At 41.3% G+C, this 18,001-nt stretch overlaps 1 protein-coding gene across 6 annotated transcripts in view; it reads left to right on the forward strand.

Moving 5' to 3' along the window:
• PLXNB2 (plexin B2) overlaps positions 1-18,001 on the forward strand; it is a 245,303-nt gene that overhangs the window by 122,882 nt on the left and 104,420 nt on the right. For all 6 annotated transcript variants that reach the window (XM_071733787.1, XM_071733784.1, XM_071733789.1 and 3 more), the window contains one exon: positions 13,175-13,243. In XM_071733787.1, coding sequence (XP_071589888.1) covers positions 13,242-13,243 — 2 coding nt within the window. In that variant the 5' untranslated portion in view covers positions 13,175-13,241. The remainder of the gene's footprint in view (positions 1-13,174; positions 13,244-18,001) is intronic.

Below are 18,001 nucleotides of genomic sequence, written 5' to 3' on the forward strand. Positions count from 1 at the left end.
ATTTAAGCCACAGCAATTAAGTACTGTGCTACTGCAAAGGCAGAGCCCACCTTTAAGGATATATGAAGTAGATCTGTGGCCTCTCCTCTCTGAGAGGCCTATGCCTGTGAGGCCTGTACTTGAGATTTGGCTGACTGTGAAACTGAGTGCAATTCATCAAAAATCTTCTGTCTGTTTGAAAGATAGGAAAAGTATGTGCTAAGGGGTTAGTGGCAATGCATATTGGTGTAGGGGACAGAAACAAGCCACAGAAGTCTATTTTGACCCAGCAAGCAGAGGGGCTGTAAGGAGGATAGGCTGTTTCCAAAGTGGATTATCCTCAATTTTCTGTACCCTGAGAGGTACTTTTTGCCCTGCAGAGTGAATTCCTGGGGGACAATTAAGCTCCACTTACATAAGGAGAGATACAAGCACAAAGATCAAAGGAGCGAAGCCACGTATGTCTCAGGATTTTATCCCAGCTCTGCAAATGGCATGTCTGGCAAGATTGTACATATTTCACATTCTCAGCGAAATAACGCTAACCTGGGAGGCTGGACCTGATTTCCCATTTTTAAGTAATACAAAAGATAAGCCTGTTCCAGGCACCAGCCACCCTGCCCTGCTGTTGTTCTCAGCAGGGTGGGTACTTTGTCGGTGCAGGAGGGGTCTGGAGGCTCACACTGGGTATGAACCCAAGCCCTGCTTCTGTAAGGCTCTGTGCCCTGCTGCCTGGGTCAGAGACTCCCAAAGTCAGCAGTGACAAACTGCTTCTGTACGCCCTGTAACTGCTTTGGGATTAGCCGGGAGGCAGGGCAGCCATTAAATAATGCTAGGTAAATGGTACTACTCTTATGGGACTCTCTGTTGACTTCAGAACTGAAGATGAGTTTCATGACTTTGCTTTGTCTGTGTCTGAGACAGGCAAGGCAAGGCAGGCTTTGCAGGACACAGTTGGCTCAGCTTTGTTTAGAGAAAGTTGCATCGTTTATCATGGAGGAAGTTGCACCATTTATCTTTCATGACCAGAAAGGGTTTTGATTCTGATATCAGTGCACAGACAAGGTCTAGAATTGGGACAGCTTGTTTTGTCTAGTTTTTTGAGTCAGTTCATGTCAAGAGGTAGAAAGTTCAAGTGTAATGTTACTGGCTGTACTCTGTTTTCAGCAGATGGGATGTAGAGGAGGCTATGGAGAAAATGATCAAAAAAAGGGCAGCAAGAGTAACGTGATGAGGGAAGGAGATGGTATGTGGTGTGTTGAGGGAGGCAGGTGAACCTCCCACTTGGACAAGAAACGTGTTGCAAAGTCAGTTCTTTCACAGTGTGAAAATATCCCTGCTGTTGCCTCAAGCAGAGGAGCTGGTAACAGAGAATGCAGGAAGCTCTTTGATAGAACACCTACCTCATTTCTTAACTTCTCTGCTGTAAATCAGTTTAAAAGGCAATTAATGTTCCTTCACCACAGATACTTTTTAATCTCTGACATTTCTTTGGAGAGATACTCCAAGTCCTTTTGAAAAGAAAACTAAACATGTGCAAATCCAACTTTTTATTTGAAGTACTGTAAAGGTTTAGCTGAAGAGACATGCTTAAGTAGGATGGAAGCAAAGTTAGTATCAGACCAGAGATAGGACAGTGACTGCTTGCTTGCATTTTACTCCACTGCCACCCACTCAAACCCAAATAATTGAGCTAAGCAATATTCTAAATTAACACATGCTGTTTTAACTGTGCAGCAGCAAGTGTTTTACTCTGTTCTTCCATTTGACATCACCATCTTGTGTCACTGGAGCATTGCTTAGTAAGAGGTATGTAGTTCTGGTAATACCCAGGAAATCTGTGCATTGTTTACCAAAACCCCCTGTTTTTTAAAGAGGAAATGTGCTTTGCGAAAGGACCTGTAGCATGTCACACTAGAAAAATGTGTCTTTTGGTGGCTGTGAGGAATAAGTGTGTGCATGGATATAAAAGCACATGTCTTCATGATAAGCATGTGAAGGCAATTGGCCAAGCTGTGTTGTTTCACTTCCAGAAACAGGAGGGCAGTCAGGCCAGCTGCTTTCATGAATTTTACTCACAGGTCTGAAGACAGAAGTTTCAGAGAAGCACCTTGCTTTGCTTACCTAAAGCAAACAAGCCTTAAAGCCAGATCTGCCTTTCTTTTTTTCCTCTGTTATTTCATCCAAATGGACTAAACTGTGGGGTTTAGTTTGTTATGAACCTAATACTAGGGGGAGGCTGCCCTGCAAACTTTATACTTAAACAGTTTAGTGATTATAAATGTTTAATGCTCTCTGTTAGCTGTGATCCACTCATATTAATGACTTTTCTTTTGTGCAACTTGGCGCACTAGGTGAAACAAATGAAGAGCTGTATTAATTATTCATCATCTGCTTAACTTCTTTCGTCGTAGCTCTGTTTCGGGTTTGTAGATCTCTTTGCATAAACTAATTGATTTTAATAATAATATTCCAACTGGTTTTAATTAATAATTTAAATATAATTGTTTTGGGGAGTTCTTTAGCATTATTCTGTGCAGCTGGTGCTTAAAAACAGACTTTGGCAATGATTTAGCTTCAAAAATATGGAGTTAGTTTTTTGCAGCTGCTACCAGATTAAATTAGTAACTCAGAGGTGCAAGATTTTCTTTAGATGAAAGTTTATTCATGTCCAAATCCAATTGTGTTTTTAAAAAATTGTAAAAATGTGGAGCAGGAATAGGGAGTTTCCTAAGCCTTGCATGGCTGATGAGGGGAGGGGAGGGAAGGAGGTGGGAGAAGTTGGTGCCAAGGCAATCACCTTTTATCTCAAGAACTATTTTCAGAGAGATTTGCTGATCTGATTTTCCATCCTCCCACACTTTGAATAGGAGTTTCGGGAAAAGTTTTTTCTCCCTTTGCTAGGTATGGATCTAGCAGACGTTTCAATATCAGGGGACTACCAGCCTTTCAGGCTGACAAGTGCTTTGACTCACCACAGAAGAAATTAAGGTATGTCAGTTCAACTTGGAAGCTGATTTACTCTGAATTGTCAGAAAAATCTCTCAGCTTCCTACACCAGTGTTTCAGACTTTAACCACTGCGTGCAGAGGGAAGCCCTGCCTGTCAAACCCAGTTTGCCCATGGATCAGAAGGGTTTTTAACGCCGCAGTGTTACAAACAAACACGTGGGTTTGCAATGGCAGAGTGGTAGTACCCAGACCTGCATTACAGCCCAGGGAGCGGCGTGTGGGATGGAGACGGGGCAAGAGCAAAGAGTTTTTCAGACTGGAGCAGCATCCCCTCCGCAGAGGGAAAACACAGGTCACTGCCAGCACAGGCATTGCCAGCACCCGCTGCAGGGTCTCTCTCTCCATCTCCTGCTGCAAAGCTCCATCCTTTCAAACCGCTGCTGTCTTCTCAGAGAGCAGGGTCTGTCCATCAGCAGCAACACATTGCGCCATGGTGAGGATGAGGATGAGGCCTCGCAGTGTCACCATCACCCTGCCTGGGTGCAGACAGGGTGCAGGGTGCTTCCCAGCCTTTCGTGTAGCCGGTTGCAGCAGCTTTAATTGCACTGCGGTTTGGATCGCTTTGCTTGGCCATTAAAATCCATTTCACAAAGAGCAGTATTGAAGCAAGCAAGGAATATTTGTGGCAGCTGTGGATTTCCTCCAGGCCTACAGGAAGAGTAAATTAGTTACTGAAAACTTGACAGTTTCTCAGGAATGTTTAACACTTTCCTATCTGGAAACTGCCTTTTCACAGGCAAGTGACTTTAAAAGGAAATAATATGCTTAATGCTTCCACCCCCAGCTCTTTACGGTAGGGCAGTAATTGCAAAACCAGCCAGGAGTGATTTGTTTGAAGAGGAAGTGTGGGAACTTCCTTTTTAAATATTGCTTTTCCCTTCGTGTGGATCCAAAAATGCAGTTTCCTTCGCTGGTGGAGGAAAAAAAAAAAAAAAAAAAAAAAAAAAAAAGTGTTTGAACTGAACAACAAGCAGTTTTTCCCGTAGCTTGTGCCCTGAGTAATCATCAAAGAAAGAGGCTTTAAAAAAAAAAAAAAAAAAAAAAAGTAGTAGCTGGAGGAAAGACTGAAGTTGTGGTTGAGCCATGGGATCAGCAGGGTGTTTGCCTGGCTGTTCCCTGTCGATGCCAGCGGCTGTGAACTCGGCGTCCTCGGGCCGGGAGCAGCGGTCAGTGAAGGTCCCGGGGAGGGGGTGAAATCAGTGTTTGCAGAGCCCGCAGTTGCAGAACTTGCTGTGACTTGCCCTGCAGATAGGGCAGTATCAGACCAAACGCAGCTCCTATCACAGTTTGGAACGATTTCTTTTTATTTAATAGGAGGAAAACTCCACAACATATGTATCTTTTCTAGTGAAGTAGAAACAATAAGCTGTCACCCTTCCCCCAGCCTAGAAATGCCTTTGAATTATTTGCAGAAGGCTTTGCCCACCAAAGAGCAGCTACACTCAGGGAAGTCTCTGTGCTCAGCAGCAGCAGCAGGTAGGTTAAGCTCACAGGGAAGGGAGCAAGTTTTAAGCTGGCAGGCAAAGCTGTGCTGGACTACTGTGCTTTTTTGGGTTTGGTTTGGGGACATTTATTATTTTTTTTCTTTAAAAAGGACACAGTATCAAGAGTGCATGGGCTTCCTTGGGTGTGCAGGCGGCCAGCTGGCCTGGCTTGCTGACATAAATCGGTGCAGATGATGGGAATCAAGGCAGGGGGTCCAGTTCCCAGCTCTGAAGGATTCCAGATTAGGAAGACAGCTCACTGAGGAAGCAAGGGGGGCTGGGGGGATTAGGCTGATTCCCTGAGAAGCACTGAAGACGAGAAGGGCCCTTATGCCTGATTTGAAGGAGGGCAGTGTTCGTATATTGCTGATAATTAGGCAGAGTTCCCTTGTTCCTTGGTTTTGATGGACAAATGAGACACCCCTGGTATTTAAACTTGGATTGCTGTGGTGCTTTCTGATCTGGCCAGCAAGAGGCATAGCCACTGTTGTAATAATGAGAAAGTTCTGATTTTTATACATTTCTCAGTGTAAAATCAGAGGAAGATGAAGTTTTACTTAAGCTTCAAAGGGGACTTTGCAGTTGATTCCTTTTTTTGACTTTTAGAAACAAACAAAAGTAACAAAATTTGCAGTGCAATGGGCTAGCCTGGGAAAATTCAGTTGCATTGAGAGACACCTGGTCTTTCTCTCTGGGCTCTGGTAAGGCTTGCCTAGGTTGCCATGCCTGGAGTCCTCCAGTGTCTCATACTCAGCTCCAGAGGAATTGGCATCCCAGGATAATGGTCCTGGGGTGATTTTTACTTTTTGAAATAAGAATTAAAAATAAAGTGTTCAGCACTTCAATCTGCTATCTCCTGCACTTCACTTCTCTGTTCAGTGTCTTGGAAATGCATTTAAAGCCCTACAGTGTTTAAACTCTGCATTCTTTTATGCTTTTCCTCTTGTTTTTCATGCCATCCTTTGCTGTTATCTCCTTATGTCATTTATTCTCTCTCATCCATGTTCCATTCCCTGTTTGACTTCCTGTTTTCCCTTTTTATCTTCCTATACTTAGCATTTTTTTCCTCTCCTTTTTCATACTCCCACTATCATTCCTGCTCCCTTTTCCAATAAGGCAGGCTGCATTTTGTAAATTAAGGAATAAACCTTGAAATTCTTGTGCAAATACTCCCACTGACTACGTGATGAAGAGATTGCAGGACTGGGCTGTAGGTTGGCAGATGAATGGGGAAAGGTAGTGAAGCCAATTTTAAAGCAGTCTTAATTACCTTGGTGGTTTGGATCACTTTAGTTGAGTACTAAAATTCATATTTCTAAGGTAAGGTGTGCACCAGTGGCATTGTCTAAAAAATAAAAAATTTCAAGAGCTTGATATAAAAAACTTTAAAGCAGTAATATATTACTTCCAGTTAAGAGAATTGGAGGGCACTTTAAAATCAGTTTTACTAGCACCTTGTGTTTAAAAAAAACCCCTTCTTTTTCTTTTTGTTTAACCTCCTCTGCAAGCTTGGACATGTTTGAGGCTCCCAGGATCCAATTTCATGTAGTATCCTATTTCAAATCCAGGCCAGAGCAGATCGATTGAAAATCAGTGCTCTCAGAAATAAAACTGCCTGTGGAATGCCTTCAATGGCATGAAGATGAAAAGGGGAATGTAATATAGCAGAGACTGATTTTCTTTTTTGAGGTGGCAGGCTCTGAAGCAGTGTCCTTGGATGTTACACAATTTACCTTGATTGAACAGTAATGGTTGTAGACCAATTTTGGTGAATTTTTGTGTTCTTCAGTTAGTAGTTAACAACTGTGTTTTGTTAAGGGGGGGTGGTTGGTGGTGCTGGAGTTGTTTCAAGCTAAAGCAGCAGCTGTATTTTATGGCAAGCACAGAGCTAGCTGTAAGTCTACACATCACCAGAATAATACAAGATTCATAATAATTCTTGTCAGTGAAGTACTTACTGATATTTTGAAATTATTGAGTGACTTCAGTGCTTTGAAAACTGCTTGTGAATGCAAACTCAGCCAACTTACTGGTTTCTACAGTCAGCACAAATATGATGGCAGCCTGGCTTCATTCTTCAGTGTACCTCTCCTGATGTCTCTTCTCTTCCCAGGTCCTCAGAAGGCAAAGGAAAACAAAGCAAAGCAAAATAAACCAAAAACCCAAAGAAACACAAACAAACAAAAATAACCTGAGAGTTGAGAACAGAGGGAAACTTTGAAGGAATAGGAAAGTGAAGGGAAGCCTGAACTTGCGAGCTTTGGGCAATTTTGAATTTTGGATAATTTAAAAATTTGACTGTGCCAGGATTATGGTAAATTCCTAGAAAAATAAGCCTAAGCTTTGTTCTGCTGTGTAGCAGTGGCCTCTCTCTTGTCACCTCCAGTGGGTGATAATTATGATATGGGGAGGGTCTTGCATTGCAAGCAAGCCACTGAGTTACATAGATGGGCCTCTTGCACAGGGTCAAGGCTGGCTCAGCCCCATGCTGTCAGAACAAGGGGAAGGCTTCAGACAAAAATGCAGCATCCTCACTTGCTGCAGGAAGTGTCATCTAAAGCCAACTGAGAGAGTAACTGTAAGCACAAAGAGCATTTGAATTTATTTTACACTCTGTTCCTTGAACAACAAAGGTTGTGACCCTAAGCATGATGTCCTCCTCAAAGGTAGATTTATATGTATTTTAACTGAACAAGGCTACTTAAAGTAAGGGGCTTACAAAGCTGGCATTGCAAATGGTTCCTGGCTTTTCCTGAAAGTGTGTTGGTTTCTCCTCTAGACTTTTCCTGTGTGAACACATTAACAGACAGGTGCATGTTCAGGGCAGCAATTCTGGCCTTGTGGGAATTCTCCCTTCACCTTGGCTCTCCAAAGTAACATGTGTTTTGTAAACTGCTTGATGATTAACCTTCAGCTAGAATGTAAGTGGCATGTGTTTACTTAATAATCAGAGATTGGGTTCCTGCTTGCAGGCAGGCAGCCTTTATTACTTGGGAAGTTGAGTTAAAAGATGAAAGATCTGCTTCAGGAAATTTTTTCCAAGTCCACTGTGGCCTCTTGACAGATGTGGGGAAAGCAAAGTGCTTGATGAAAAGACCTATAAGACAGCTGTGAAAGACTGCATGTGATCATCTTAAGGACTGAAAAGATCCTGCTGAGCTACTAAAGAGAAGTTCTTTACTGTCTATGCAGAGTATATCAGAGTGAAGACATTGATGAGGTTTTCACTAACTTTTTAATCTTTTTTATCCAGCAGGCACAGAATTAAAAAGGTGGTATTCTGTTAAATAATGACAATTCACTTTAACAAATAAGACTCATAGCATGAGCACATGGGGTGCCTCTCCAGCCAACAGTAAAAGAAACAAAACCCAGTTTCCATTGCCTTCTGGAAGAGCCTGCCTTCTTCCTTTGCTGTACTGTGTACAGAGAAGCTACCAGGTTTGATGAGACCCCTACAATTGCATCTGTAAACTTGTATTGCAATAGTGTATTGGTTCACCTAACACATGGAAAAATTCTGATCTCTGACTTGCATACTCTGCTGAAGTTGTTGCATAGACTACTCAGGGTCATGGCAGGTGTGCTTAAGCTAAATTGAAATCTATGACCTGGAGTTATCTTTAATATCACATTTGTAAAGTTTAATTTTTATAAGGAAAACCAGCTACAGGCATTACTGTGACAGAAGTCTGCCTCCTCTGTTTGCTATTTTAGCATTCACAAGTAACTTATGTAGCTGAAATTACTGTGTAGCATGGCTTTTATGGTGTGAGTTTAGGACAATGATGTTATCTGTAACCAAAAAGCCTGTGAGAATGTTACAATGGCCATCCCAAGTGTGTCTGAATAATATTCTTTGTATTACAGCTCACTTGCAGGCATGTAGTTCAGTTCATAGTTAAACATCTGTCTAAAATATCTTTTTCTGCAAAAAACCTCTAATATAATTTCTTAGTATCCTTACTCTTATTAAGTTACCAAGCTAAATATGGTGTTGGAAGACAAGGAAGTGAGGTGTAAGAGTTTCTCAAGCAGCTTTTGAGAAACTGATGTTTCTTCTCTGTTGCTTTGTGTTGGAGTAAATCCTTATGCCAAGTTTGATGAGTTTGATGAGTATGGATCAGCACTGAGTGCTGGCTCAGCTCCACGTTGGTCAGAGAGCAGCCCTGTTGCCTTATGGAAGTGACAAGTCAGGGAACAGTTTTGCCTAGTACAAACTGTAAGGTTTGATAAATGTCAAACTGGAGAGGCTGGAAGAGGTGCTGCTCACCAGTTCTCCACTGATATTTGCCTCAGTTGCTGCCCTAATATGCAGGATGCTGCACCTCAACCTCTCAGCAGTTCATGGGGTTGTGTTCTTGTTGTTTGATCTTTGTGGTGAACTATTGCTGAAGGAGCAGGAAGGGCTTCTAGACTGATCAGAAGGGAAGACAGAGAAGGAAATACCTTGTGGTTAGTGTGTTTAATTCTGTAGTTAAGAAATCTCTCTGGAAAAGTCTACAGAGATAAGGTATTTAGTCACCACGGCCTCACATGAAGTACTCAGAAAGGGTAATGGGCCACAAATTGTTTGGTTTCAGTTTTGGGTTATGCTGATTTTTGCTCTTAGACTATATCTGTAAAAGTCTGATTTTACTCTGAGATTTTTTTACCTTTTAAGAATGGAAAACTTCAGCATGTGTATTTTTTCCTTGTTATTTTTTTTCTTTTTGCCCTGCAAAATATAGGAAGAGCAAAATGGAAGGGGCTGCGTGAGAGTAGTCAGTGTTTTGAGATTTATCCAACAATAATAAACGTTTCCATTATTATTTTAATGTTCTGTTAATTTTTGCATATAGTAAAGGTCTTTTCATAGTGCATAAAAGTGAGGCCAAAAGGATGTGGGGTTATGTGGAAACCAAAGGGAAAAAAAAAGCTTAATTAGTATTAGATTTAACTGTATTGAAGGTAGAGCTATGTTAAACAACTTCTAGACCATGATGATACTAAGACCAAGGTGGCCAAGCAGAGGAGACAGAAAGGAAATCAGTAATAGAACTCTGGAGTTCATGTGATAGAAGTGAAGTGGCTGTCTCTGGGGTCAAGGAGGTGGACAGAGCAGAACAGGGATGGTGAAGAGCAATAGAAACTGGAGAGCTGAAAATGAGGGAAGATAGAGACAGCATTGACCAGATACTGGAGTGTAGTAATGTGATAGTTAATTAAAGATGTAAATACATTTCAATGTTTAGAGTTAAGCCGACATTTGTTGTCACCCTGAAGTTTTTAATAGTAACTTCTGTATCTTGTTTCCATATGGACATGATCTCAGTGTTGTAATTTTGCCTTCCCAGCACTGAAATGTGAAGATCCATTTTCAAAATTAGGCTCCAAAAAGCAGTATGTAGTGTTATGTGTTATCCTCCGTGCTCCATCCTATCGGGTGCACTGAGCTTGTTAGCTCAACAGCCGGATAAGTTCCAGGAGCATGTAAAGCCTGAAGGAAAAGTATCTGCTCCATATGTTCCATATAGCTGAACGCTCAGGGGAATAAGGTCTGTGTCTGGGAACCGGATAGTACAACTTTTTATCCCTGACCCGGTGCCTGCCCTTTCTAACAAACAAAACTCCCTCAAAGAAATGTGGTTTATGATCTGTTTTTAGCTCTAGAAGCAAACAAAACAAAAAACAAAAAAGCACTTGATGTATTTTTACTCCTTTTTATAGCTATGTCTGCTCTGGGCACCGCAGGATGAGCGCTGCACTTTGTTTCTTGCAGCTTTCGGAACCCACACCCTCCCCCCTCTCCCCAGCAGTCCCAGTGTGCTGTCTGCTTGCACAATTTTGCCCTTGAACAGAACTGATCAGATGGAGTTTATCATCTTTTTGAAATGATGGGATCTGAGACATTCACCCTAAATAAAGAGATGCAGCTGCCTGATGGGGAAGAGGGAGCTTGCAGGATGGGGAGGTTGTTTATGGTTGTCTTGGCTCCGCCGGGTTATTGACCTGTCCTGATGGCTTTATTCACATGACATGTCTGTGCTGGTCTTCTTCCTAGAAGTATTTTGGTATGTAAGGCAGAAATTGTGTCACGTGAAAAGATGGGAACCTTTTAGTGCATTCAGATTGGGTCGAGGCAGGACAAGAGTTAAATGTAGTCCAAGGGCAGTAAACTCCCTGCTGTTCTCTGCAGCTAATGGAGGGCAGAGGGAGTCTCCTGAAAAAGCAGTTCAGGGAAGATTCTTTTCTTCTCCAGAAGGTGATCTGTGGCAGAACCCTCTTTCCCAAGCCAGTGGGAAGAGAAGAACAGGAAGATCAACACTGTTAGACTGAAGTCTAACACCCCTCTGCTCCATGCTTTTTCTGTTTGTGCTTGTTTTTTCCATCAGCTTTAAAGAACATACCCCCACCCCATGTCATTACAGTGCTTTTGACTTCAGGTCAGTCTGCAAGAGCCTCCAGCTATCAGAGGACTTGTGACAGCAATGTGTATTTTAGCCCCAGCAGTCATTTTGACATTTGACAGCTGGCCAAACCTATACCATGAAAGAGCAGTTCCTCCTGGTGTTCCATTGTGAGATACTGAAAAAGAGCTGTTGTGCTATGAGTAGGAGGTAAAAGGAAAAAACAAAACCAAACAGAACCAGCAAGGCTTGGGGCAGATGGTACCACCTGTGTCCATCTAAACCTAGCCAAAGTAGTGTGCCATTTCAGTGGAGAAACCTGGAAAATCTAATGACTCAGTCTGAATAAATAGGGAGACAGTGAGTGAGATTTCTGGCTTGTGTCCCAGGCCTCTTATGAATAAGGATTCCTATTTTATAGCACAGAGAATTGAGTACAATTTGGTAGCATAACTCTCTGCCACAGCTTGTTACCAACTACAGACTAAAATGTCTGGTATATCCATGTGAGAACTGACACATAAGTAGCCTGGTGACTCTCTGACAGTTTCTGGGTTATGGTTGAACCTGTCTTCCCAATAAATTAATTTGTGATGTTATTAGCAGGGGACATACCGGCTGGATACGCAACAGTCAGAGCTCACAGCATTTGATTCCTTTTCTATGCTCAACCAGTGATTTTCAGGCACCTCAGTTACCACATCTGCAAAGTTGAGATATGAACCAATGCAAAGTGTGTCTAAGTCACCTTTCAGCAGTGCTTGCAAAAATGCTCTAAAGGGGAGAAACAATGTATAAAGGGAGCTCCTGAACGGGATGAAGCCTTGTTTTCCTGCTGACTCTCTCCACCTCTTTTCTTCTTGACTGTTTCTGACAGTCTCATGATCTTTCACATCCTTTTGCATTTCCTGTTACTTCTCTACTTCTTTTTCCATTTTATGCTTAAGTTGCACCAGATCTGTTTTTCCCTTTGTCAGTAGCACAAAGAAATCTGCCCTTTGCCTTCGTCCTGAAGTCTAAAGGTTTTGTCTGTCTGTCTCTTGTGTTGGATGCTTTGCTTAAACTCCCCTCCTATGGCTTCCCTCAGTCCCAGTCCAAGCCTACACTCTATAGTTAAACAGTATCATGCAGCTGTGGTCTGAGAGTGTCTCACCCAGCTCTTCTCTCATGTCCTTCATTTTTTTTCACTGTTGCTGAGTATGCATGTTCACCTTCCATCCAGTGAGGGTGCAGGTTCTTTCAGAGAGCTTTTCCCTGAGATCTCATGTGGTGCTGAGCCATTTGTATTGTCAGGAGGCTCCAGGAAGAGATAACTGTATGTAGTCTTAAAGAATGTGTTACCACAGCAACTAGAATGCAAACAAGAAATTAAATCACATAAAAAATAAACTTTGATTAGTACTGGGCAGCCTCAAGGAGCATGAAGGGAAAAGAGCAGCCATGCTGATGTTTGTGTCTTCCCTCCCCAGGGAGCTGGTGTTAAGCAAGTCTCAAAGTCAGATTCAGCTGAGATGAGATGGCTTTGGAGACAGGGGGGTGGATTTTGCCCCATGTGTTTGGTCTCTCTCCCCTGGGAACTGCCATGTGCTGATCTTTTAGCATATGTGACAGCATTCTTTGCAGTGTGTTTGAGTGGGCATCCTGTGCCTTACAAAAAAGTAACTGAGAAATATCAGTGTGTAGGAAACAGGTTGGGATATTCAGCACTCACTATATCTATTGATGGGGATACTTTTTTGAGGGCAGTTGTTGTCTTCACATTGTTGAACAATCTATGTGAACCCTTTTTAATCGCTTTTTGGCTTACACAGTGGTGTTAAATGGTATCAGATGGTAATACATCATTCTCTAGAGGGACAGACACTGTTTCTCTTCCATTCTTAAATGTTTGATCGTGGGAGGTGCTGACTACTGCCATTGATAAGAGCATGTTCAAGCTCTAGCTAGAGGAGTGCCAAATTATACAATACCCCATCTGTATTGCCAGGCTTTCTTTCTGGTAATATATCAGTTGAGATCTCAGTTCTTCAGTAATTAGTTGTACATCTGTGAGCAACTGTCCATCTGATTTATTATCTGAGCAGCTATTGAAATACAGAACATTGCCCCATTTAGCCTCAGGATTGAAAGTTATGGTGTGATAAAGTTGCGTATAAAATGTAATAAAATCGACAATTTATAAACAAATTACAGTTTTATGGGATGCTATAGATGATCTTAAATCAATATTTTAACGTTTGTAAATTTAAGGTGGTTGAGAATAGCTTAATACATACTAATATATTTTTAATTGCTGCCTCTTTTTATTTAGTAAGAAGATTAAACCCTGCCCTGGAAAATAACTTGACTGTAGCGAAGAAGACTTAGTGGAAAAGTGAATGTAAGTATTTCACAGCATGTACCAATTATTTATGTTTGCAAACCATTGACACTGGTGATATTATAGATCATGGTAAATTGGCAGCCTAAGTTGCAAAAAAAGACAAAAACAAACCCATTTTCATTGTGACAAGAATGCCAGAACTGATCATTGTGCACGTGAGGTATAAAAATGCCTATTGCATTTTTTTCAGTTTGGGTCTTTAGCCTATACATACCTAGTGTTTTTTTAACAGTGACATGTGCTATTAGCTATTTTCATGCTTATGAAATTTTTGCAGGAAAAATGTCAACTTGAAGTTGTCACTATGTGTCCTTAGATGGAAAAAACCCTCACTACCCTTTTAGAAGTACCCATGGGGATCCTTAAATTCAGTAACACAGACATGTTTCCCATTTCCAAAAGAATTTAGTCTAACTTGGAGCCAGTCTAACTAATTTAGTCTAACTTGCAGCCATTATGAAGTATTTCTCTGTGTACTTGCCCCAGAGATGTGAGTTTATAGAAGAAGATTGCACTGTGGATTGACAATTCAATTTAGAGTGAAATACAGCAGCTGCAAGTTCCAGGCTAAGTGCATCGTTGTTCACTTGAGGTCACTTACTTAAACCTGGAGTCAATAGTTCTCTAGCAATAAAAGCTTTGCTTCATTTTCTAGACCTTTTTGAAATTGTTACTTTGGTGAATAACCCATTATTTTTTTTAAAGTAATTGCTTTCCTTACCTGTATTTTATAATAATGTGAACCCTCTTAACTGTGTGCAAGCACATGTCTATATTTATTTGTGTAGGAAGCAAATCTGTATCTCTGCAAGTCGTACCCCAGGAGGCTTTGAGTGGCTCTGGTGTGCAGGGTAGTGGTGGTCACAAACTTCTAACTGCCACAGATTCATTCCAGGATTTTTTCATGCTACATTTTTCCCATGATTTCACCTTCTTTTTCCCAGAGCCCGCCTGGTGAGTTTAGAAGTGGTCAACTAAGCCTTTCCAAATGTTGGATAAAGTACAGAATTCATGACTTACATGTCAAATAGGACAGTCATCCTGTCTGAAATGTCTCACAAGCTGGGATAGTTTTAATTATAGCCTTTGGGCATTTATAAACTTGCCTTGTAGAATAACTAACTGACCAATTGTACTGAAACAGTGAGATACTGCAGGAACACTGAGAAGTACTGTCTGGTTTATACAGAGCTGTCTACTGATGAAAGGTTGCTTGAAATTAATATCCTTAGATTTGACAACCTTGCACTAAGTTAAAGATTTACAGGCTAGGCTGTGCATTGACTCTCTGGTGTCTGTCCCACTTTGAAACCTATATAGGCTTATTAGAAATAAAATCAAATCCCTAAAAGCTTTTGGTGTGTACTGAACAAAACAAAGTTTTGAAGGCATTTACTGGGACCTATCACTTCAGTTACTTCAAGGTCCTAAAAGCATGTCTCAAGTGACCTTGGCAGTTCTTGAACAACTCCACATGTGGTGATGTTTTCTACAAGTAGAAGTTTATTCTTGAGTTATTTTTAATTGTCACCAACCTGATTTTCAGTTGTTCCTCCTGGGAAACTTGGGAAAGAGGTACTGTTATCTTCAGTTCCCACTTTTATTAAAGAAGCAGAATATTTGTTTCTTTTTTTCATTTGTAGTTTTATCAGTGTCTGTTTAGCAAGAGGGGGCCATTGGTTTGAAGTATGGGTTGAATTATAAAAGCTATCTGCCCAGTTAAAATGTCAGTTCATTTATGTTTATATGTGACAACAAAAGACATGAAGTAGAGCTGTATTTCAGAAAGTTGAGTAGTAGACTGTGATTATTAGCTAGCTGGTCATGGAAGGGTGGTGGAAAAATGGAACAAGTTGGCCAGGGAAGTAGCTGAGGCCTTATCCCTGGAGACATTCAACGTGAGGTTTGGCGAGGCTCTGAGCAGTCTGAGCAAGTTGAGAGTGTCCCTCAGGGAGGTTGGACTAGTGGAACTTTAAAGAGGTCCCTTCCAATCCAGATTATTCTATGATTCTATGAACTGCCAAAGGAGTAGACACATCTTGTAGAGAGGTAGGTGCCAGCACGTTGTCCTTGATGTAAAAACAAATATGGTCTCCAGTAGATGTTATTTTCATGATATTTAAATTTTGTGCATGCCTAGACTGAGGTCCTAAAGGAAAATCATCTTAATCTGGCTCCTTCAGCTACTGGACATTGAAATTATTGATTTATTCTAAACTTGAATAATTTTCAAAAAGTAATTGCTCTCATGTTGGAGATTTTTGCAGTGGCACCAAATTAAGGAGTTTATGTGGAGAGGAAAAAAATCCTCATCATACCTACTTTTGGTTTTGTATTACATAAGTGGCTGTGGAGACATTCTCACATAAAAAGTCAGCAGAGTCCAAGAGAGCAAACAAAGCACTTTATAGGAACCCAGAGGAGCAGTGGCTTTACCTGTAGACATCCATAAACTGGAGGCAGTGCCCTGAAACTATGAAATCAAGCACACTCTCTTATGATCATCCTTTTTAATGTGTGGCACATCCAGATATTTATTAAAATCTTTTGGTTTAGTCAAGATTGAAAATTAAATCTGAAACTTGAAGTACATTAGAATCATAGAATGGTTTGGGTTGTAATTGCCCTTAAAGATAAAGCCAGAAAGTGGAATAAACTTGCAGGAGTTTCCTCATTCACTTCCAATGAGCTTCTGGACTGACCTTTCATAGAGTTGAAGGCCAAAGCTGAGATGCTGGAGGAGTTCAGTGAAGTGTTGGTTTGCTGTGTTTCTTCACGTGGTGAAAAGCAGAGAGAAGACAGTGGAAATGGTTATTCCCACACACACCTTAAAATACATTGGGAAAGGCTGGGGCAAAATGTACAATGGACAATAGGAACGATAAATGTTGCATTAGGCTGATGATACATCAAAATAATCTTGAGCTTGACTGTAAGCAGAAGGAAGGGATGTGTGTAACTTAGCAAATCAGAAGGCAGTGTCAAGTAGAACAGAGGCAGGAAAGTGCACAGGGTTAGGGGAAGAATACCCAGCTCTAACTAGATACCAAAATTAGGTTTTTACTGCTCATCCGGTAATTTGAAATCCCTGTACCAATTTCTTAATGTAGCATTGAGAGGTTTGTTCACTGTTCTCAACAGTGTTTCTTATGTAAAATGTGTGCACTCTCACCATAAATACCTTGGTTCAAACACCCTTGTGAAGGGTGAGGACCACATTGTGTCTTGTGCTGTCTCTAAGCTCTGCTTGCCAGTGGGCAGGTTCCTTATGGAAAGTCTATGGAAATGCTTTTTAGACATTTAGGAGTATAAAGTAGTTGCTCAAAATTGTACCCATCCTAAAAATGTCCATCTTGGTTTCAGCATCTAGCTGAGTATTGTAAAATTAATTGTTGTTTATAAGAACTTGCCTCCCATATTGTGATTTAAATAAATTATTCTCAGCAGCCTTTGGATAGCATGGTAAACAAGGCATAGAGGCACATCAGGTAATGAGGAGAAAAGTAAATACTGAAAAGTTGCTAGCTCATTAAGTAATGTCTATGCTGTGCATTAAATGAGACTGGGCACCAGGGGGAAAAGTCTTCCCATCATAAAGACTATCATGAAGGATTTGCATAAAGAATCTTAATTCTAATATTTTCTAGATATGACAATCAATCAGAATCACCTCTAGCACTTATCTTTACATCCATAGGACTTAAGTCACTGAAGCATGAGGTGACATTTGTTCAGTATTTTCTACGTGTCTTTGGCAACAGGAGGGAACAAGATGTGGGCTTAGAAAAATTATCTCACACAATTTCTGTTGTCATCACCCTGAGACCCTAAAGGGCATTTGGTGAGACTGCACAGGGATTGCATCGTGCTTCATGCTTGGGCTTTGTGGCATCTCTTCCAGTACCTATGTCCTGTCTTTTTTTCTTCCCCTTTGGCCCTGGGTTCCCCGTGTTGCTGTGCTGGCATCAAAGAAAATAACTGCTGCTGCAGGGGAGGTGATGTCTCTGCACTGCCAGCACAACAAGCCTGTCACACCAGGTCAGGCTGTAACCACCAGCAGGAACAGCCACAGGAAAGCCCTTCATAATGATCTCTGGGGTGTGGAAGGCAACTTACTTGAAGACTTCTGCTGCTGCTTTCCCATATGCTTTCAAATACAATCTTTTATTTTCATCTAATAAGGGGTTAAATTCACTGGGCCATGTAAAGGTCAAATGTCATGCCTTTGCTGCTGGATCCTTGGGACAAGAGTGCCCATGGTAAAGGTCCTGCCCTATTATCAAGCATGGAGTGACTGGAAGAGAGCTGTCTTTTCAGGCAAACTTTGACTCTGTTTTCTCCAGCAGCAGCCTACATTGGTGACCTGTCTAAAAAAAAACAAAACAAGGTGTCATGAAGCATTGGGCATGTTTCAGATGAAACTGTAATAGTTTTGCCCATATGTTGCCACCTTTCCCTCTATGGAGAAAAGAGGCCACACTTTAGCAGCAGATCCAGTACTTGAGAATCTGCATTGTGGTATGAGCTTCTTATATGTCATTTTGAGACCTGCTTTTTAAAAAAGTGGGTTAGTCAGTGTTTTAGTTATAAAAAGGTGGCTTACTGGGGTGTGGGGGTGTCCTTTCTCCCTACATTCGGTAATATTCGACCTAAGCCTACAGGTATGGCTACAAGACCCACAGCAGAAGATTCTTGCAACAAAACAGAGTTTCTTCTTTAGAGGTATCCATTCATCTTCCATGAAACACAGCTCCA

Source organism: Heliangelus exortis, chromosome 1 (genome assembly GCF_036169615.1).
Source record: "Heliangelus exortis chromosome 1, bHelExo1.hap1, whole genome shotgun sequence".
NCBI classification, from domain to species: Eukaryota; Metazoa; Chordata; class Aves; order Apodiformes; family Trochilidae; genus Heliangelus; species Heliangelus exortis.